The 22,148-nt window shown below is 41.8% G+C and overlaps 2 protein-coding genes across 5 annotated transcripts in view; one reads left to right on the top strand and one right to left on the bottom strand.

Moving 5' to 3' along the window:
* esrp1 (epithelial splicing regulatory protein 1) overlaps nt 1-605 on the top strand; it is a 10,512-nt gene extending 9,907 nt beyond the window's left edge. For 3 of the 4 annotated variants that reach the window (XM_068735085.1, XM_068735086.1, XM_068735083.1), the window contains one exon: nt 412-605. In XM_068735085.1, the coding sequence (XP_068591186.1) occupies nt 412-546 (135 nt within the window). In that variant the 3' untranslated portion in view covers nt 547-605. The remainder of the gene's footprint in view (nt 1-411) is intronic. The other variant, XM_068735087.1, reaches the window with a different exon arrangement.
* Nucleotides 606-4,735: 4,130 nt separating this feature from the next.
* epb41l4b (erythrocyte membrane protein band 4.1 like 4B) lies at nt 4,736-21,640 on the bottom strand. Its single transcript, XM_068735088.1, has 23 exons — nt 20,823-21,640; nt 18,405-18,509; nt 18,276-18,318; nt 17,673-17,751; nt 17,380-17,424; nt 15,998-16,050; nt 15,284-15,404; nt 14,497-14,584; nt 14,324-14,412; nt 13,697-13,766; nt 13,385-13,554; nt 12,356-12,465; nt 11,758-11,791; nt 11,410-11,443; nt 11,151-11,254; nt 8,938-9,077; nt 8,165-8,286; nt 7,968-8,081; nt 7,818-7,873; nt 7,569-7,721; nt 7,253-7,373; nt 6,926-7,059; nt 4,736-6,196 (listed from the first exon to the last, which is right to left on the bottom strand). Exons 1-23 carry the CDS (start codon nt 21,096-21,098, stop codon nt 6,133-6,135), a joined length of 2,325 nt encoding a protein of 774 aa, XP_068591189.1. The 5' UTR covers nt 21,099-21,640; the 3' UTR covers nt 4,736-6,132.
* Between the last annotated feature and the right edge of the window lie 508 nt (nt 21,641-22,148).

Raw genomic sequence — 22,148 nt, 5'->3', positions numbered from 1 at the left:
GCGTTGAGAGTAAACGGTTAACATGGCTGAACAAACAAAGACAAGAGTGATGACTGCAGACGATGAAACGTTTCAAAATAAATAAAACACACCTGCAACATCATAGGTGAACAAAATGAAGAGATTGTAACTTTAAGTAGTAAAGTTGCCGCAGTTATCATTGTGTTGTGCAATGTAAAGCTTGACAGGCATAGCAACAGCAACTAAGGGGGCGGTGCTTGGCGAGCGGTCAATTGGTGGTGTAGTGAAATAATAGGTAACAGGTGCAGCCTTCAGGTGGCTGAGAAGGTGATGGGTAATATATGGTGCTAGTGTAAAGAGTCCTGTGTTTGACGCTGTTACGCAGGACTAATACTCATCTCTCTCTCTCTCTCTTCCTTATTCCAAACTTTTCTCCCTCTCCCCCTCCAGAGTCCCGCGGAGTCTGTGTCTCTCCTGAGCAGCAGTCTGTTTGGTCAGTCCAGCGGCGGTGACGCTGCTCTCATGTCCCTCCCCGCTCTTATGACCAAGCCGGCGGGGCCGTACCTGGACCTGACCCTGCTGTAGGGTCACAAATTTACAAAGGTCATGTGACAATTTGATAAATGTCAAAGATTTGTAATGTATTGTTAGGTTTTTAAATAGTCTTTTAGATGTGTTATTTATATCTTTAAGAACAGAAATTAATGTATTTTATACCAAAATCATTGTGGCCTTAGCCAAAATAGCAGTTTTTTGTCTTATATTGCACATTGTGTATTTTAAAAGCTTTATAGAGATTTTTTTTAACATGTTATATTATAATCACTATGATATACTGTATTTGCTAGCCAAACTAGAGAAGAATGACTGTGAAAGTGTGTGTGCGTGTTTTAGTGTGAAAGAGATGAAAATTAGTATTATGCATGGCTGTGTTGATACGTCTTAATACTCCACCTGTTTATGCAATACATTTTATATGTTTATACATGTTTGATACAGTACACAGTTATTGTATTGGAAGCTTTAGTGCATGAAGAAGTTAGTAGAAAAACTTTAAGATGTTTACATAATGCCAAATATCAATGCACTGCTAATCAATAAGACTACTAATGAATATAATAGCAGTATCTTTGAATGATAACATTTATGTTACACTGTGAGCTTGTCAGATAGTCTGATCCTTGGACCAGGCTTCACTTACAAAAATGTGACCTCTCACACTTATTAGCCCCCTCCTTTCCTTCTTATATACCCTGTATGGGTATGTTTCCATGTTGTGTAATGCCAATGTTGTCTTGCCCTTTTGTTTTGGACTCACATTTGACCAGAGGACAGTCCCAGTTCTCTGTAACCTAACCACAGGGTTGCATTCTTCAAGAGGACTCATGTCACAAGCTTTCATCTTACTGAGTGAATCTCCAAAGATGCATCAGTCCATCACACTTCCCTTGTCTTTTTTCCACCATCTACGCTGATGTCTGGGGATGTAATGGAGCATATGGGGTTTCCCTGCAGAAAACCCTTCCCAATTTCTCTTGGTAACGAAATCATAGATCATAGAAATCATAGATGAGAGTAGATGGAAAGTTGAGAAAGAAAGGAAATGAAGGACACCCTCTGACATGTATTGTGTGAATTTAATTGCCATTTGTGCCCTGCAAAAATGCTGTTCGGGCTCCATGTTGCTGTACACACTTCCTACAGTGGGAATTTAAAGTCGTGCTCGTCCTGAGCAATGCTGAAACAACAATAAAAACCACATGTGAAGTCTGGCCGCTTTCAGGCGTTTCATTTCACCATTTCCCTTCACTTCGCTGTGTACTTATTGTGCTGTCTTTACTTTGGGAGGGTTTGTGAAGGAGCACAAACACACAGGTGGAGTTGTCTAATGACAGAATGTGGCTGAAGGCAAAACTGTGGGAACTCCCCCTCACTGTCGTCAGTGACTACATCTGTGTCACACACACACACACACACACACACACACACACACACACACACACACACACACACACACACACACCATGGTAAAGAAACTTGTCACTCAGACACACACACCATGGTAAAGAAACTTGTCACTCAGACACACTAAACACATTATCCATGAGGATGGCCTTTTTTTAACAGGGTGGAAAAGTGAAGAACAGAGAGTGCAGGAAGGGGGAAGAGAGAAGGAAGGCATACAAAACCAAGCTAGACCCCCTCAGGGCAGATTTGGCATTGTGTAATACAATCTTGTGCACCCCACCCAACTTGATCCCTTTTAAACACACTCACTCATTCTCTCACTGACAAAAGCACTGCCTTAACAAGCATAGCAACACCATTAGTATCTGTGCAACAAAGCCCAAAATACTTTCTTGTCTTCTTTAACTTTTATCACCTCCATGGTGGAGTTTGGTGGGAAATATGTGAAATCTACTGTTGGACACATGCAGTGTGATTACACAAGAAGTTATAATTTCATAATTTATCAGTGTTAACCCTGACATGTGTGTCAACAGTTTTAGCCTAGTTTAAAAAAATGTTTAGTTTAAAATTACAATTTAGTATTTTAGAATATGATTGAATTCTTTATATTCGTGTCATGCACATAACGTGTCCAACCCTCATGGGTTTATAAGACACCACAGATACAGCTACAGTGGTAAAACATTTCATTCAATTACAAAGAGGCACAACTCCAGTTCTTCATTGTTGCCCAGCTGAAAGAAATAAACATAAATGGAAGTAATTTAACCAAAAGACTTTTGTCCAAGAAGAATAAATTAAAGTAACATTTTATCTATGCTTTTATATAATCCTAAAGATATTAGGGACAGTGACAGTAGTGTACAGACAGGAAATTAATTGGCAATCATTTTGATAATAGATTTCTTGCCTTAGTCATTTTTGAAAGTAAAAATGCCAAATATTTGCGTGTTCCAGCTTCTTAAATGTGAAGATTTGATGCTTTGTTTGAAAGTTGTTATAAGGGGAGGAATATGTAATTTTTGTGCTAAAGGGAAGATAGTTAGATTTATTTACTTTGCGGGTGGGGGGCATTTATAATTTATTTCATGATTTTCTTGCAAGGTTTACTGTAAACCAAAAAGATAGTTTCATAAAAAACATGCCTTTGAGGATGATATACATGATAAAGGTACAGTTGTGGTCAAAAGTTTACATACACTTGTAAAGAACATAATGTCATGGCTCTCTTGAGTTTCCAGTTATTTCTACAACTCTGATTTTTCTCTGATAGAGTGATTGGAACAGATACTTCTTTGTCACAAAAAACATTCATGAAGTTTGGTTCTTTCATGACTTTATTATGGGTTAACAGAAAAAGTGACAAAATCTGCTGGGTCAAAAATATACATACAGCAACATGAATTAGCAATTTTGGTGACTTAGAAAGTTGTGTCAATGAAATGAGCTTCATAGCATGGCCTCTTAACTTCTTGTGAGTGATTATGAGTGACTACAGCTGGTGACTTCTCTGAGGCCATTTAAATAGGGCTCATTGGATACAAACGCCCACAAACGCTACAATGGGAAAGTCAAAGGAGCTCAGCATGGATCTGAAAAAGCGAATTATTGACTTGAACAAGTCAGGAAAGTCACTTGGAGCCATTTCAAAGCAGCTGCAGGTCCCAAGAGCAACAGTGCAAACAATTGTTTGTAAGTATAAAGTGCATGGCACTGTTTTGTCACTGCCACGATCTGGAAGAAAACGCAAGCTATCACCTGCTGCTGAGAGAAAATTGGTCAGGAGGGTGAAGAGTCAACCGAGAACCACCAAAAAGCAGATCTGCCAAGAATTAGAAGCTGCTGGAACACAGGTGTCAGTGTCCACAGTCAAGTGTGTTTTGCATCTCCATGGACTGAGAGGCTGCCGTGCAAGAAGGAAGCCCTTGCTCCAAAAGCGGCACCTTAAGGCTCGACTGAAGTTTGCTGCTGATCACGTGGAAAAAGATAAGATCTTCTGGAGGAAAGTTCTGTGGTCAGACGAAACAAAAATCAAGCTGTTTGGCCACAATGCCCAGCAATATGTTTGGAGGAGAAAAGGTGAGGCCTTTAACCCCAAGAACACCATGCCTACCGTCAAGCACGGTGGTGGTAGTATTATGCTGTGGGGCTGTTTTGCTGCCAATGGAACTGGTGCTTTACAGAGTAAATGGGATAATGAAGAAGGAGGATTACCTTCAAATTCTTCAAGATAACCTAAAATCATCAGCCCGAAGGTTGGGTCTTGGGCGCAGTTGGGTGTTCCAACAGGACAATGACCCCAAACACACATCAAAAGTGGTAATGGAATGGCTAAATCAGGCTAGAATTAGGGTTTTAGAATGGCCTTCCCAAAGTCCTGACTTAAATCCCATTGAGAACATGTGGACAATGCTGAAGAAACAAGTCCATGTCAGAAAGCCATCAAATTTAACTGAACTGCACCAATTCTGTCAAGAGGAGTGGTCAAAGATTCAACGAGAAGCTTGCCAGAAGCTTGTGGATGGCTACCAAAAGCGCCTAATTGAAGTGAAAATGGCCAAGGGACATGTAACCAAATATTAGCACTGCTGTATGCATATTTTTGACCCAGCAGATTTGATCACTTTTTCTGTTAACCCATAATAAAGTCATGAAAGAACCAAACTTCATGAATGTTTTTTGTGACAAAGTATCTGTTCCAATCACTCTCAGAGAAAAATCAGAGTTGTAGAAATAACGGGGAAACTCAGAGCCATGACATTATGTTCTTTACAAGTGTATGTAAACTTTTGACCACAACTGTACGTCTTTCCATTCCTTAACTCATACCAGAGTCTCTCCGCTGCACCTTGCTTCAAAGATACATTTTCTAACATTATGTGCTTCACTGAGAGAAAGAACTGAGGTGCAATTACAGACTGACTCACTGTACTGTACCTGAGACTGTAGGTGTGTAGTGGCCGATGGATCAGTATTGTCCTTAATAACAACATTCCCTCACTGGGTGGGTGAGGCCTACACATACACACTAACCACAAAGGCACGCAAGGTGAGGCCGATCCACATTCCCATGTCAGTGCAGAGACCAAAGATGCTGCTACAGAGTTGTCAAACAGATGATGTAACCTTTATTAAGATCCAACCGTGAGCAGGAATAACACGATCAGCACATATAGTACAGCAGCAGATCATCAGTCACCTCACATGTGGTTGTGACAAAGCAAGATATGAAATAAAGTTGTGAAGCAGCAGGGTTACGCTTAAACAAAAGCTAACACCAACAACATGACTTCTGAGATCTGTTTTGGCATTTTGACTTGTGATGAAAACTGCATGTAAAAAATTGTAATCCACAATCTGTTCCTGGTGACAACCTGTAGTACAGGATCAGTGTCCTCAGATGTGACTGCAGATATGTCTCCTCCCAGTGGGTGAGACTGCAGCTGCAGGACAATCAGGTTTCACCGTCTCCTTCACTGAGTCAATTCAGGTCACTTTCAATTCACTATGTTCAGGAAGTTTCTTAAAACTCAAATGCTGAAAATGTTTTGGCATCTCAAAAATGGATATCGGACATAAGGAACGTAGTCTGTATTAAGTACAATGTCTATTTACATTTTGAAAAAACTGATTTGAAAATCACTTTCACTTCAGCCTCTGTAATTTAAAGTGCAGAGATCAATGCTTCAACAGTCGCTGTCTGAAATACAGTTTAGGCCTGAACATGGACACAGTGTTGATGTGTTGGTGACATAAAAGATAAACATAACCCCAAAGTAAGTCAGATTAATATTTCATCATGTAACATATTTATCATGCAGGCAGCACCAGTCACATCTGCAGCTTGTCTGTAATGTGTGTGTGTGTGTGTGTGTGTGTGTGTGTGTGTGTGTGTGTGTGTGTGTGTGTGTGAGAGAGAGAGAGGGAGTCAGTTAGGCAGTGAGTCAACTTTGTTCTATCTCACTTATAGATTCAACAGTTTCAGTTTGATGTATATAAAGAACCGTCCTTCTAAAATAAACAATTAAGCAAATATATAACAATTGCCTTTTATGTAAATATATATTTTTAACTGCTGAATGTATTATGTAAATATACAAATGTTGATTGCAGCCAACGACTTTGGGTCCTCTGTTCCCACATTCCTCACTAAACACCAGGTCTGCTGCGCCTGGTGATGATGTCACAGGGGTCAAGGTCTCAGAGCTCCGTCATCAGGAGGGCTCTTAGTATTTTCTCTCTGTCCAACCTCATTTCCTCTCCGCTACAAACATAGAAAGATACAAACCTAGTGTCGTAAGAAGTTTGAAGATTTAAGTCTGCACAATTGTGCCTGTTTTCATTTAATTTCCTTCATGTAACCAGGTAATAGTCTGATGAAAGACACATCAGACTTTTAAAATCCCCTTTTCATGAGTGATAAGGCCAAAAGGGAACAATAAAGACGATACAAACAATATTAACAGTGGAAGACAACTCTGCATTACAAAGGCAGAGAGAGACGTAACTACAGAAAGTTAAGTAATAGATAAAGAAGTTGTAAAACCTTATTGGACAGTGACAGTAGTGTACAGACAGGAAATTAATTGGCAATCATTTTGATAATAGATTTCTTGCCTTAATCGTTTTTTAAAGCAAAAATGCCAAATATTTGCATGTTCCAGCTTCTTAAATGTGAAGATTTGATGCTGTGTCTTTGTCACACATGAAAGCAAACTGAATATATTTAGGTTTTGAACTCTTGGTCAGACAAAACAAGACATTTGTCACCTCAGGCTGTGTTTTTTTACTTTTCTCATGTTAGAGACAAAAGTATTAACAGATTAATCAAGAGAAGAATCAGCATATTAATCAATAATGAAAATAATTGTTAGCTGCAGCCCTGGTTGTATGGTATGCGTCTTAAACACTTGACCACGATGCCCCCAAATCCTTACTTCAGATCTCTGGAAGGAGATTTTTAGCAAATACATTGAGAATTGAGATATGTTACCTGTCGTTATGGGCAGCAAGGTAAGGGGCCAGGCGAGGAATGGAGCTATGGTAGAAACAGGGGGAGAGATGGGGAGAAGGCGAAGGAGAGGGACAGCATGGACTACCCAGCTCCAGTGCTGGCATATTATCCACCTGGAATAAACATCAATGTGTACACACACACACACACACACACACACACACACACACACACACACACACACACACACACACACACACAAACACACAAACAGACATTCCTCTGTTTACTTACAAGTAATGCTGAGAGGCATTCAACAAACATGCACTCTGGATTTTGAAGGTGTGTGTGCGTGTTTGATAGCACCTGTGGGAATATGGACGGCTGTATCTGTTTGTCCAATGAGCTGGTAGACCCTGATTTCCCTGCACTCTCGGAGGAGATTGCTGCAAGTGCTTCTGGGAGATTATCTTCATCTTCATGGTTACTGCATAAGAAACAAGTTGAGACAGACTAAATGACTTACATGACCTGCACATTGATCTGAATAACCATTTTCAAAAGCGGAGACAGTGTTGCTTTTGCTTCAAGTATTCTGTATTGTTTTCCAGAATGCAACGTTCCTCTTGTGAAAGCTCAAGTGCTGGTTGGGAGACAGTAATCAAAGGTGATGTGTACTCACAAGCTGAACTGTCTGACCAGTCGTTTTCTGCGGTTGGTGCTTGCATTGGCTTTGGGATGCAGCCTCTCCGGCGTTGGGTTGAGGTCTTGCCGATGTAGGGTCTTCTCTGCCGTCAGACTGGATGCAGCTGAGTCTTGGGATGAGCTCTGATACCTGAGGACCAGAGTCATCATCACATAGAGAGTTAGACTTAAATACACATGTGCAGAAACATATTTAAGCATGTAACGATAGGATGAGGGCACCGGCCTGTCAATAAAGGTCTCATTTGAGTTCTTCCCTCTAGGCGTTGTTGGAGCTTCCTTCTACATCGTGGAGGAAAAGAGGATACTGCTGTTAGTTACACTGCACAGGACACAAGGCTTTGATGGTTAGGTGGAAGCCTGCTTCGGTACGCACCCTGAAGGCCGCCTCCATCTGGGCCTTGAGGATGTTGCACTTAAGATGATCAGGAAGCATCGCTGGGGAGTTAGGAGGCTGCAGAGACTTTTCAGACAGCTGCTTCTCCTCTCCCTGTTAGGGGAACAGGGAGTAAATACACTTGGGATCTTATAGTGAGCAGAATGGGGAAACAGTATGTGGGGACAGTGTCTGACCTTGTTGTCCATGTTGACGTGCAGCGAAGGCCAGGGAGGAGATTCACCGTCTGACTCTAGAGCCTTGAGCAGAGACTGAGAGATATCCAACTCACCTCCAGGGCAGTGAGGAGCTCGGCGTTCTAATGCACACAAAGTTTAATGAGAAAATGAACACTAGGCTACATTAGTTATTGTGTAGACATGCTATTTTTTGGACACCGTTGATTCTTTAGAATAACAGGCTCATTTGGCTACTTAGGTAATACCTGATGAAGTCAGTGTCTAAATAGTTTAACGTATGAATGCGTTATTGATTTACATCCACAGTGGCACATTTTATAGAAGCTTTTGTACATAAACAGAAAATAATCTTTATTGTAAAGAAAGAAAAAAACAAGAACGTGTTTAAAAGGGGCAGTTCACCCAAAACACAAAAATATGTCTTAAAACGATAATCAGCCGCTTTTTTATTGCTGTAATCATTCTTTTGGTTCATACTGGCCATGAACATTAAGAGATACCTTCAGAATGCACTACATCATAAGAGACTGGGCCAAAATCTGCAGTCCTAAAACATATTCCAACGTTTATCTGAAGCTTATTGGAGGCTTAAGTAGTCTGACTTATCAAAATAAGAGGGTATCTTTGATACATTCCTTTTAGAGCAAAATTGATCCTCAAAGTGGGCAAGTATGTTTTCTGTGAGTCATACAGCGATGAGGACGGAAAGAGCATCAGTGTATTGACATATCACAGATTTGACGGCTCTCCCTCAAGCTGAGAGTACTCACTGTTCTTGGTGTGTGTGTGACAGAGCGTTTCCTGGCTGTGTGTGTGGCGGCGGTGATGGTGGTGGAGCTTGCCAGAATACGAAGTCTCATTCTCTTCAATGCTGAACTGATGGTCTGACGCAGGACCACTCAGAGGGAAACTAAAACATAAGCAATCAAAGTATTTTCTTTTCCACAAACTGTAGTAGTCAAATAAATCATTATTCTTTGAATTCTAATCATTCAAACTTTCTGACTCAAGGTTTTAAAGAATATTCAACAAACACTATTGTAGATGTGAAGATAGACTGCTACAAGTGGGCTTAATTCATAAAACAATGAAGGTCAGACAGATCTTTGCAGATTTTTTTTTTTGCAATTATAAACATTTAGTTTATTTGAAAAGCAGTCAACACACTATAATGCAAAACATTGGCCACATTTTCTGTAAACAGTTGGTTGATTCAGCAAATTTATAACCTGCTATAATAATGTAAAGTTTATTCAAAAACCTCTCTTTGAAAGAACAACACATTCTACGCATCTATTTCATGCTTCTTTTTCACACTGAACTATGACAAAACATTTTAAAGTAGCTCAATCCCTAAACCAGCATACAGTATGTGCTTAACTCGACCACTTCCACCCGTTGAGAATTACCTCGCATCACTTTATCTCATTCAAATTAAAGTGATATTGATAAATTAGCATCATACACTTTCTCAGGCATGAAGACACATTTATCTTCAAGGCAGATTTGTGATCCTGCGGTAAACATGTTGAAGGATTAAAACACCAACCACGACTACATGAAAAGGTCCACAAATAAAGCAAGGCACAAAGCTATTAAACCTGGTCCTATCCTAATGTAATTTGTGTTTTAGTGGTGTGATTTAATTTATATCAACGGTTTTGAAAGTTGGACACTTTATATCTGTCTATGAACCATGTTGCTGAGACATTCTGAGTCTTAGTCATGTCAAAAAAACAAAAACAACTAATATTTGGTACAACCCGAAGAAAATTAGTATCAATGGATTTTGTCACTTTTATTTTTGGTATTCTTACTTCAGCAGGATAATCATGCTCTAATTTTTGGAACAGCAATTTGGTGGATTTGGGATCTGTAAACAGGAAATATAACGATACCATTTAGTCAGTGAGTTAGCTGTGAGCTACAACTTTACATTTTGGCAAACTAGCACCATCAAAAGTATTCCGTATTAGCTATCAGTAGTTCCTGTTTGCGATGTATCCATGAATATACAGATTTCTAGATTGCTAGGTGTAAAACATACTTATTCTACAGATGTATTGTATCTCATTTATCGTATCATGTCTGTGTTCAGATTTGACCGAGTAATGACCCCATGAAAAGAGCTTTTTTAATGCAAATTGCAGCAATCATTACAATGGTGGTCAGTTTTAAAGTGCCTTAATTTCCTCCACAAGCTGTGTGTCACAGCCACAGCTGTTGATGCAACTGTTGACCGTGTCGATAAGAGGGCCAAAGTTAAATAACTAACTTCCTGTTGCACCTGTCCCTTTCACCTCACGTTTCTCCCATTGCTCCTTTTTGGGATATCTCATGAAGGTGTACACTGAAACACATGAGGCGATGTGACAAATGGATGATGACAGAGGTGATGAGCATGATGGGGGCAACTTTTCCCATTGAATCCATCAAAGGAGCCTCTCTCTCTCTCTGGTACACCAGTCTGTGTAATTCTCAGTGTTAAGAGTCTGGGTTGGAAACAGATTCCCAGTTCAAACTGAGGTCAAAGTGCAGTCATGACTTTATCCTTGTAAACCACACTGATCGATCCTGGGAAGGTGCCGCTGGTTCGCTCTGGGGCGGGAGGATGACTGGACATGGGATTCGCGAACTGGGCAGAAGGCCTGAACGTCACAGGGAGATGGAGGATCACACACACACACACACACACACACACACACACACACACACACACACACACACACACACACACACACACACACACACACACACACACACACAAGCATGGAGGTAGACAAACACAGACATGTGAGGTTTATGAGTGACATGAAGTGTGGTGAAAAACAGATCATTTGGAATGTGAGATGAGTGACTTTGTCTAAAAATCTATTTCTGATCAAGGACCCCTGAGACTGACTCGCATCATTCTTGAAGCAATTTAAAAATCAATGTCCCGGGAATATCTCTACACCCCGTTCTCTGTGGTTGGTTGTCTTACCTGTGTGGTGATGTGTGTCCGGAAGGGTGCAGGTAAACTGGAGGTGTGAGAGCCGGGTGGGGCGGGTGCCACGGCTCGTGGCCGATAGGAATGTTGTGCTGGTACTGGAGGGGAGAAGAGGAGACGGATTGAAGAGACGCTAAATTAAATGTTGTCACAAGCCAGATCAGTGGCTGCTCTGTGTGTGTGTGTGTGTGTGTGTGTGTGTGTGTGTGTGTGTGTGTGTGTGTTTAAAAGTAGGTTATCTGAGGTCACTTACTGGATGGAGGCTGGGATCAGGGCTGGCGTGAGAGCTGGAAAATATGGACAACAATCACTGATAGCAGATTTTCAAACCAGCTGAAAATATTAACTTCTTTTTGTGTTTAGACTAAGCAAAGTATCCTCACAAGGTGAGGAAAACACTACAAAGCGATGACCATTTTACTTTCTTTTACACAGGGCTATTTTTGTGTTAGTGTTAAGATTATCCAGGCCGTTATGTGGATTACGGTCAAGGTTAGAGGATAAGGAATGAATGTAATAAAAGGAATGTCCCCACAAATACAGCAATATGAATGTGCATGTGTGGCGCGTGTATATTTGTGGTTGTTTTTGTGTATTTTACCTGATATGTGACGGCTTGGCTGGGGAAATGGCAGCTAACAGAAAGAGAAGAGAAAAATAGAGCAGCAGGAAATATGACTATTTGTCACTTTATCCTCATTTATCTGAACTTTTATCTTGTGTAAGTCTGTTTTTCAGTCCAGACTCTTTGCATACATGTTGTTAATCTGATGCTTGGCTGTTATCAACACTTAAATCTTCATTCATTTTTGTATTTTTTACTGCTACAGTCCAATAAATAAAAAGGTGTGTGGAAGTAAATACAGTTTGCAGCCTGCACCTGATCATTCATTCATGATATTCTAGAGGCATCTAAAGCTACTGTAGCTCACGGATGGTGGGGATATTAAGGAGTACCGTGGGTGTTTTTGACAAAATAGAAATGACCTGCTTAAGAATAAGGAACCTGTTGAATTAGCACTTCATTTTAGAATATTTTACTGGCTGCAGTTTTTCCTTTTCTCTGAAATAATCAAGCTTTCCTGAATTACAGTTAATTAAAACAGTATGTGACCTCTATGATATAACACGTGCAGGCACATAAAGGACTAAGTAGGTGATGTTAGTCATCAACTTTTACATGTGCTGATAAGACTCACCTTTGCTCAGTGACTGTGTTCTGGAGGGGTATCTCTTGCTCGGCCTTCTCTCGAATGTGCTGGCTCTCCTCAGTCGGCCTCCATGAGTGGCCTGATACTCTGTTTTACCACTGAGACAAACACATAGAGGGGGAAAAGTGTAAAAGTTGTTATTATAAAGCAACCACACGGCAGTCTGACTTCAGTTCATGTGTTTCCACCATTGGTGGATTGAAGTTAAAATCACTTTTTAAGGATGGAAAAAATAAAATAAAGGCAGTTGTTATTGTGCCACTATCAGGAAGACTGCTCCATTGTTTAATAGGCATAGTCTTTGATGAGACTATCATTCCTTTACGTTTGAGAGGTTTAATGAGAAAGCAAGTAAAGTAAAGAATAAATAAAATGTATAAAAAGTAAAGTACTTTATAAAAACACAGTAATTCAGCAAAAGAAATTCACATTTTTTGACTATGTTTCTATTTAATTGACTTGACATTTCTTACTGTTTTGCTCTTAAAATATCTCCCTAAGCACACGCAAATGCGCATTAATTTCCTTCATGAAATTACTCTAAATTCAAAAACTGTCACTCAACAAAAAGCTCCAGCTACGTGACATCAGTTTGTTCTTCACACTGATTATATTATATGCTTCAGGTGTTCCTGGTTTTAAATCCATTGACTCCAACATAAAAAGCATACTTTGTAATGCTTTGTTTCGCTGCTCTAACAAATGTCAGGAAGTGCCCTTCAAGTGTGAGAATTTGCTTTGACCATCTCTGATAATAGTCAGAAGAAAACAAACAATATGAAGGGAACATTTCAGTCGCCATAGGAACAGGTCCATGTAACCATAGATACACTGTAACCATAGATACACAGGCTCTGTTTTATGTGACAGGCTATTTCCCCATGTGCTGGAAATTAGTGCTGTCCACAACTACCTGAGTGAGACAACTTGAGTTATCCTTCTTTAGTGCCGTTTCAGCTGTCAATAATAAACGTCATGAGTACGAGGAGCAGGTGTTAGTCAGTCGCTGAGGTTTACCTGAATCTGAAGCGAGACCCGAGTCGTGTGAAGTCGCTTCGGCTGGCCTTGCCTGTGGTTGGTTGGCGTAGCCGGAAGAAGGCGTGGCTCTCCACGGCACACTTCCACAGGTGTTTACAGCTCTTGGAGCTGTCCAGCTGGAACACAAATGTGTGCTCCTGCTCCCGACCCTGAAGTCAGAAAACAAACAAATATTGCTAGCCGCCTTGTGTGTGTGTGTGTGTGTGTGTGTGTGTGTGTGTGTGTGTGTGTGTGTGCTTGTAATTTGTTTGTATGCAAGGTGTGTGTTAGTGTTTGTGACAGGATACAAACCTGATCGTCTTCCTCCACCACGGCCAACGTGAGTCGACTCCTTTTGAAATCCAGCCGAGTGATTTTGGGCCTGTACAACACACAGAGACACACACGTGAACAACAAAACCTATGACTCTACGTTAGTAACTCAGGAGTGAGTCTTATTTAAGAAGGTTGAGATGATCAGAGCAGTGCTTTCAGAACAAATGTAAACCATAGCACCTACAACAGCTATAATAACACCAATATCAAGATAATTTATATACAGTAGGCCTACAGTCTATAGTTAAGTTGCTCTGCGGACTTACTGATAAATATTGATATATCTATTTAGACATTTACTGCGATGTACCTGGAAAAGCCAGGAGCAGAAAGCATGTTGCGTTGTCATGCTGTCATGTCATTAGCTGCAACATAACTGCAAATGTTTTAATGAGGAGATTCTGGTGTTTATTGCTGATTTACATTGTTAAACGTGATGCGTTTAAACATAATGTAATTTTTTTTAAAATGTGGTGAAACAATACTAAAATTTAAAAATGGACAGGTTTTGTTGCACCCTTGGCCCATTCCTGAAGTCACACCAGGGTGCCACAGCACCCACATTGGGAACCACTGGTCTAGAGATGCGTTCGATGTACTTACCAAAAGAAGAGGCCAATTTTGTTGGGGCCTTCAAATACTAAAATGCCAGTAGGAGTGAGACCTAGTGCATATTCTCCTCCGTCTCTGCCCTGAAAAAACAATACACACACATTTAGTTGTCAAACACACTTTTAATGAAGTGAAACTTGTGAAAGTGAAATACACTCACACACCTTGACAAAGTGCATATCTACTCCGTAAAGTTCCAGCCACTTGCATTTGTTGAGAAAAGAAATCTCTGCTTCTGTCGGACTCTTTCCCCTGTGGATTTAAAATCAGACACCATATTGAGTTTTCACAATAAAAATATCACTTTGTCCGTCACCTCAGTTATTTATTCACCTTCTTTGAAAAAGAAAACTGTCAATAACGCCACTTGCTGCATGACCTCTACTAGGTAATTGGTGTAAACTCGGAGTGGGTAACCCTCTGGCTGTGTCCCTCACTCAGTCTTGGTGTTGTGCGTAAGAATGACTGTGAACTCAGCGTGAGTTTGTCCTTGTGTGGCTCAGTCGGCTTGGTGAGGCACTGCATGTGTGTATGTAATCTAATCCGAGATGGGAGCAATCAGACCGTGGCTGGGTTAAACACTGCCCAGAATCAATCAAGACCCTCCAGGGATTAATCCCTTAATCCTTCATACAAACCAGTGAGAGCGAGGCAGAGGCGGAGAATGGGAGAGGGAGGGGGAATTTAGACGCCCTCATCAGTACAAACGCTGACGCTGAAAGGCAGCAGCAGAATGTCTTCCCTTCCTGCTCATTGCTCAGCTTTTTTTGCCCCAGTTGTTTCGTTCCAATGAGGAGATAAACCTGCTCGGGTAACTGGAAGCCCTCCAATAAGTTGCTTTGACACAGCAAAAGTTTTGTGGCAACCAGTGCAGATGTACGTGTAGAAATATGGTTGTAAAAGTCCCATTTTCTACCACAGGTCTGACACTGAATTCAAGATCAAACTCACCGGAGGTCCAACCACCTGCCAAAGATGTCCGCCTCCATGGGCTCGCTCTGTTTGGGAGTGAAACGAAACTCAGACACCAGCTCTGGAGAGTGCTCCAGGGGATCACAGTCTCCCAGCTCACCTGGACGTGGAAGCACACAAAGAGATATCAAGTACAGATTCTGCATTCTTGCATTCTCTACTTGTTACACCATGTTTTACCATTATCCTGTAATTGTCTCTTGTGGTCACAATGACTGCTGTTCAGCAAAAATGTCATAGTCTCTCTGCATGTTCACGCTGCATCAAAGTATATTTTTAATGCAAGGAACCACCAAATGTATACTGTATTTTTCCATTTTAGCTTACTGCTTGACCTCTGCATTTGATTTTTAGATAGCACGGACCATACTGATGTCTAATATTTTATCTTTAAACTATCCATATAGTGTTTGTGGCTGCGACTTCCGTGGTAGCTCGCACGTTGTGCTTCCACCTGTAATGAAATTAGCTATATAAATAAAGTTTTGCTTGCTTGCATAAATGTCTTGCTTGGATGTCAAAGTAAACACACCACTAAGAAAGAAAAAAGTGCTTTACAACCCAACGTTAAGTAAAAAAATCAAATATATATGAGTGGACTAAATGTTGCAAGCAGATTTTAATATCACAGTGAAATGAATGGAGATTAATGGCCTCCCAAAACGTGAAAAATCAATCTTAAAGTCTACTTACTTTGTAAACAAAATGCCGCCAGCTCTACTGAGACATCATACGGACATTTCAATCTGACCAGAGAAAGAGAGACACTGCTGATGAGCTGCTTTTAGTGTAAATGCATTCATAGCGTACATGTTATCATGTTTTTATGTCTATCATTGGATAGACATAAAAACGTCTGAATGCCCTACACTGTGTTGTGTGTGTGTGTGTGTGTGTGTGTGTGTGTGTGTGTGTGTGTGTGCGCGCGCATGTCAAGGAGAAGAGGAGCAACCCTTTTTCCTAAAATAAGCAGCCCTCTGCTGTTCCTAATCTTGAGCTTTATAATAGAGTTGGACTCTGGGGATGCGTGGCCCAGATAGTCAGGAGGAGGGAGAGGGGTAGCACGCTGTCTGAGTGTGTGTTTGTGCATGCAGGTTTGTGTTGGTGTGTAAGAAAGCTGGCTCCACTGTACAGAAGTGCCCCAAACTCTAATATAGGTGACCCGTGTGGACGCTCCCACAGGTGAGTGTGTTTAACGATACCTTTGAGAACAAGAATTCTTGGCAGATTTAGAGAAATTAACACATTTTTTCTTCTGTTAACAAGGCAATCGTTTTAATCAAATTCTGTTATTTCCTTTTACAGTCCAAGCATCTTTATCTTCCATTACACTCCAATAATGAGGTCAACATGTCTTACAGGCACAGAGGGCCTTTTTTTATTAAGTTGCATATTTTTCACCATTCATAAGCTTAACATTTACCTCCATTAACATTACAGTTTTCTTCTTTTGTTTACCCTCAAGTAGCTTTAAGATTGTTATAATGTTTATTGTCTCACACCGTCACATATATATTCTGTATCAGCTTGTTTTGTAAACTTGTATTGTTGTAAACGTTTGGCTCTCCATTAGAATTAAAAAACAAGTTGTGTGGGTTTTGAATAAATGGTTGTACACCATGCATTTGTAATGACTAAACCACTGGCAGCTGCTGTTTCAGGGGTAATTAACATATCATACAAACAACTGTTACCTGACTTGACCTCCTAACAACCACGTTGATTGTTGAATAGTTAGGATAAGAAGTAATTGTCAGTATTTTCCACTTCCACTTTCCAGTCTTTTTATTTGAACCTGTAATTTACTTCCTATCCTCATTATTTGTGTAATCAAGCTGACTTAAACAGCACTCACAAGTTCTCATCCTCTCCTGTTTGTCTCTCAACTCACTGAGGAAATAAACGTGTTTCCAAAAATAGCGAACTAATCCTTTCAATGTGCACAAAATATGTAATATCTGCATGCATGCATGTAATATATAAAATGGAGGTATTTGTGTATACATATCTGTCTCTGGGTATATTATACTGTAATTTTTACATTTGTGTGCGTTAACAGCGACAAAGAAACTTACTTGCCAGACAGAATATCTTGTCGAAGCTGCAACACGAACAGATACCTGTTGGCGTAAAACAAACAACAGCACACAGAGTGAGAGGCTCACCAAACATAAATCAATTGCTGTATCACAGGCTTTTCTTCATCTCTGACACATCATTTGTTTTAACAAGTCTCTGTTCGTTCGACCTTGATTTGAATCTGCCCACAGCAGCAAAGTAATTAGCCCCGCATCCCCTTTGGACCTCCGCACTGGGCTCCTGAGAAAACCATGTGTGTGCGTGTCTAACACATGTCTGAGATTTTTACCTTGTAAATTCCTCACGCAGGTTATTTGGCTCTGAAGAGTAAAATTTCACTCTGAAGAACAGCCTGTATGGAGGCCCGTCTAAAAGACCATAAAGAGAGAGCAAAGTGTAAAAAGAAAATACTGTATGTGTAGGTGTTTGTGTGTGTGAGAGAGAGAGAAAGAGGTAGACAGAGATAAAGTAGCAATTTATCAATCAAATCAAATCGTCTTCTGATTTATTTTATCCGTTTTATCTCATCCATCACTGTCAGACAGGCCATGAATCTTTATTCACCTGTGTGTCTTTGCAGCCTACTTTATTATTCCTTTCCTGTTTAACTTTAGCATCGATCAGACTCTTCTTTTGAGGCTCCTGAAGTACAAAAGGACCGGCAAACCAGTAGGACAACATCAGTCTCTCCTATACCATTCATCCCTCTGTTACAAGCTGGAGAGGTAAACAAGGGTACGGCTCCTAATGCAAATGCTAATCACCCTGTCAACATTGGATAATGCGGCACCTGCTCCCCACTTACCTGCTTCCACATGCACATACTGCACATTTTCCAGCACACCCACACAACAGTGAGCCTAATTGGACAAAGACTCAGAGTCGAACTTACCTCGGATCTGTTTCTTTATAAGCTTGGACATATCCAGCCAGTGCTAGAAGAGAGAAAAAAATAAGAAGGTGAAAATGAGTTTTATCAGCTTGTGGCCGACTGTGAGAGAAGTAAGAGCTCGTAACTCACTGAGACTTGCTCCGAGTCCATGTACTGCAATCCAAAGTAGTCTGTCTCCACCAGATCTATGTGATACATGATCTGGTCAAAAAGGTCCTGGCCTTTAGACTTGCTCTACAAAAGAAGAACAAAAGGTGAAATATTTTTGGCTGAGCTTCACACTTGTTTATTCTCATCTCTTGCGCTGTAGTAACCTGATCCTCTCAGGATGAATTGAGTCTTAAAACTTGAGTTTCACCATGCAGGTGGCTGCCAGATTTCCCAGTAATATAGGCACGAAAGACAATAACGAGCACAAAATGAGTTAAAGCGGACGTGAAGGTGGCTGTCTATGTGTGCGTGTGGGTCAAAAAGAGAAGGACAAGCCACTGAGGGGAGAGGTCTCTACTCAGGTCTTGGTCAATAACACACACGTCATTGTACTGAAGCAAAACATTTTCTCCCCAAACTTCACCCGAACAATTCACGAGCAGATGTGCCTCATCGCCCAGCATGAAGACCAGACCCCAGTCTGCCCCATATAACACACAGTGGGTGTGTAGAAAGATGACAGCCTTGTACTTTGGATCCTGATAACAAGTCTAAACTTCCTGGTGCGCCTATGAATGTGTGAGGAAATCAGTGGTATTAAGGGATTGGGGACGGGGGGGGGACGGGGGGGGGACGGGGGGGGGACGGGGGGGGGGGGGGGGGGGGGGGGGAATCACGCTCTTGCTCATTCTGCAGCATGTAGTTTTAGAGGGGCTGATAGAAATCATGGCCTCTATCACATGGGTGCACATGATGTGGCAGAAATGTGACACACACTTGAGTGAATATTTTTAGTGTTCCTGTTCCACCTTGTGTGTTGGCTGCATTCAGCCTGAAGTGACAGGCTAATAAGCTTTAATGGGCAATTTTCAGCTCTGCTCAGCACACCCGGCATGTGGCAACTTGTTCCAACACACCTTTGACTAAGCTACCAGCTCGACAAGCCCTGTGTCATTTTGTTGTTGGAGCTATGGCTTTGTGTTATTGCTGTAATCTCCCTGTTGGGTCTGTAAGAGAAATACTCTCTACTCTTAATAACCCATTATACACCGTCCGAGTGTTTCAGAGGTGATGCATGCACGCAGCCGCTTCGGTGACACACGCAACCTTCAAAATGAAAACATCTTACGAGAAGCCACTTGCGCACGAATGCCCACACACTCGCTCATCATCCCACCTACCCCTCACACACTCGTAGCACTCGGCTGTGACACAGAGTCCCCACAGTTATAAATCAGATCAGGGAGTCGGGGAATAAAGGGAGATGGATGGAGAACAGGAGGAAAAAGGAGAAGGAGGAGGAGGAGGAGGAGGATGAGGGTGATGAGGCAGAGTGTGAAAGAGTAAGACGATGAGCGAGGGAGCGAGGGAGCAGGCCACAGAGGGAGTGTAAAAGAAGATTAAGAGGGAAAATGGCAAAAGGAAGGGAGTGAGGGGGAGAGCAGAGATTGCTCGAGGAAGATCTGATACAAGCAAATAGACTGAGAGAGAGAGAAGAAGAACAAAGTGAAAGGAAGACGTTGTAAAAGAGCAAACAGGATTGGGCAGCTTCAGGTCTATCTTAGGTAGATTTCCCAGCAGTCAGAAATGGGGAAGTAATGTGATGCCTTGGCTGATCATAACACCATCTGGACCTTTTCCTCTCACCGTACAGGAAGAGGCACACACACACACACACACACACACACACACACACACACACACACACACACACACACACACCACTATAACAAAACACACACACTGAAACTTTGGTAACTTTTCTCTGCTGAACTTCCAACTACAAGTGATGTACATCACTGATTACTCTGTTTAGAACTGTTTAGTCAAATAAATACCCAAAACATGATAAAAAAACACACGGCCATCAGTCCAAAACTTAAAAGTATCTAATTTAAAATGATATAAAAGGAGAAGAGTAGCAAATCCTTTTTGCTTGAAAAACAGTTGATTACTGTTCAAAATAGTTTGAGCCTTAATTTATGCTGCATGTCTGCTAGATGAAAGGGAAAATAAAAAGCAGTAATAGGACAACATATTGCCTTTAACATATTAGCAAACCAGGATTGTGTTCAACTTTAACTTTAATAACTTTAACTTGTAATTATTCAAATCAACCTTAGTATCAGTTTCTCCTTATATTTTGAATTTTAAAAAGTTTAAAGTAAATGGACAACAGCCCTGATTCCAGTCTAAACATGGTCAATTTCACCTGTCTCTGCACCTGTCTCTCACTTTTACAGCAGACCACCAGGAACCCCACACAGGATCCCTCCGGGGTCCCCGGGCCGCACTTTGACCCTCACTGACCTGGTCTACCACTTAGTCCTGCGCCACGTACTTTATTTACACACTGCCGGGCCAGTGTCAACGCACAGAGACAGGCTTCACACTCACAGGCAAATCCACATTGACGTCCGAGCCGTCCAGCAGCAGCACTCTGCAGCTGATGCTGGTCCTCGCCGTCCCGGCCGCCGGGATGTGAACCGATGCCCCCCCGCTGACCACGGCGGGCGCATGTACGACCTGCTGCTGATGGGCCAGGAGCAAAGGGTTCCCAGTCATCCCTCCACCTCCTCCTCCTCCTCCTTTACCGTCCTGCTCGTCCCTCTCTCTCGTCTGGAAGCGGCTTCGGGAACGGCGGCTGAACGTCCGGCGCAAAAAGCCCATCATCTTCCTCAACCACAAGGTGAGGAGGTGGTCCGTGTTGTGTCCGTGAAAACTGCCCCACACAACAGTCGGTGAAGCCGGGGTCCCGCTTCTGCTGCTGCCGCCACCTCCTCCTCGTCCTCCCCGGGGCGAGGAGTCACTTAGCAGGCACGGAGGAGACTTCAGGGCTGCCGATCAGTCCTCAGGCTGCAGGGGGGGACTCCAGCCGCATACTAATGAAACTACCACAGATCGACCACCGAGGCGCCAACCAGTTGATTTTCAACCCGGTGTGAACGACGGGACTCTCTCACGGAAATGCAAGCAGCCCTCCTCCTGTCCTCTCTCGTGCACCTGCCTCCTGCTTCGCTCGCTGTTGCGCACCGACTCTAAAATACCGGAGAAAACCCGTCCGACGCCCCGCAGTGGGAGCCTCACTGGGCCGGGGGAGGCGGTAGAAAGTCGTGTAACCTCTGAACCGGACCCCGGTGGTTGTTGTTCCTTATCCCACCGGCGAATCGAACTAGTCTACCTCACAGGTAAAAGTCAACCAACGAAACTGGGCAAACAGTATGATCTGCGCCTGCGCACAAACACCACGCAGAACAAACTTCAGTTTTTTGCGACTGGCTGACCCACCAGTGCCAGCGAACCAGCGCCACCTGTCTGTCACAGGTCCGCGTGGGGAGGGAATGCTTAATAGTGGAACCTGAGTGGTCCCCAGGGTGGGGTCATAATGATTATGATTTATGTCGGTCTATTTGTCAAAGCCGTACCCAGGACTGTAGAAACACTGAGCTCATGAGTCCAAGTCAAAACCAAACACATTTTTGAAAATTTGTTTGGATTTTTATTAATATTTATGTAGGTATCTATTCAAATATATTTTCTGTAAAATATTTATCATCATGAACCTCTACTAAGCTCTCTCCACACTGCCAAGAATACACATCTGGCAAAAAATATGAAATACCTATTTATTTTTCATTGGGTTAAAAATAGTCATATTTAATTTTATTGTACTTTAAAAATATTATATATTATAATATATCAGGTTACAAATGATCACAAAAC

The sequence above is a fragment of the Cebidichthys violaceus genome, unplaced genomic scaffold (assembly GCF_023349555.1).
Source record: "Cebidichthys violaceus isolate CVI_PGR_0920_01 unplaced genomic scaffold, fCebVio1.0.p SCAF_7, whole genome shotgun sequence".
Lineage (NCBI taxonomy): Eukaryota > Metazoa > Chordata > Actinopteri > Perciformes > Stichaeidae > Cebidichthys > Cebidichthys violaceus.
This window is presented reverse-complemented; position numbering and strand designations above follow the sequence as displayed.

Coding starts and splice junctions, on each gene's coding strand:
- epb41l4b (XM_068735088.1), bottom strand. CDS start 21,098: ATGATGGGCTTTTTGCGCCGGACGTTCAGCCGCCGTTCCCGAAGCCGC. Junction 18,319..18,404: donor TGGACTCGGAGCAAGTCTCA/GTGAGTTACGAG, acceptor TCTCTCTTCTAG/CACTGGCTGGATATGTCCAA. Junction 7,722..7,817: donor AATGAGACCTTTATTGACAG/GCCGGTGCCCTC, acceptor TCTGGTCCTCAG/GTATCAGAGCTCATCCCAAG.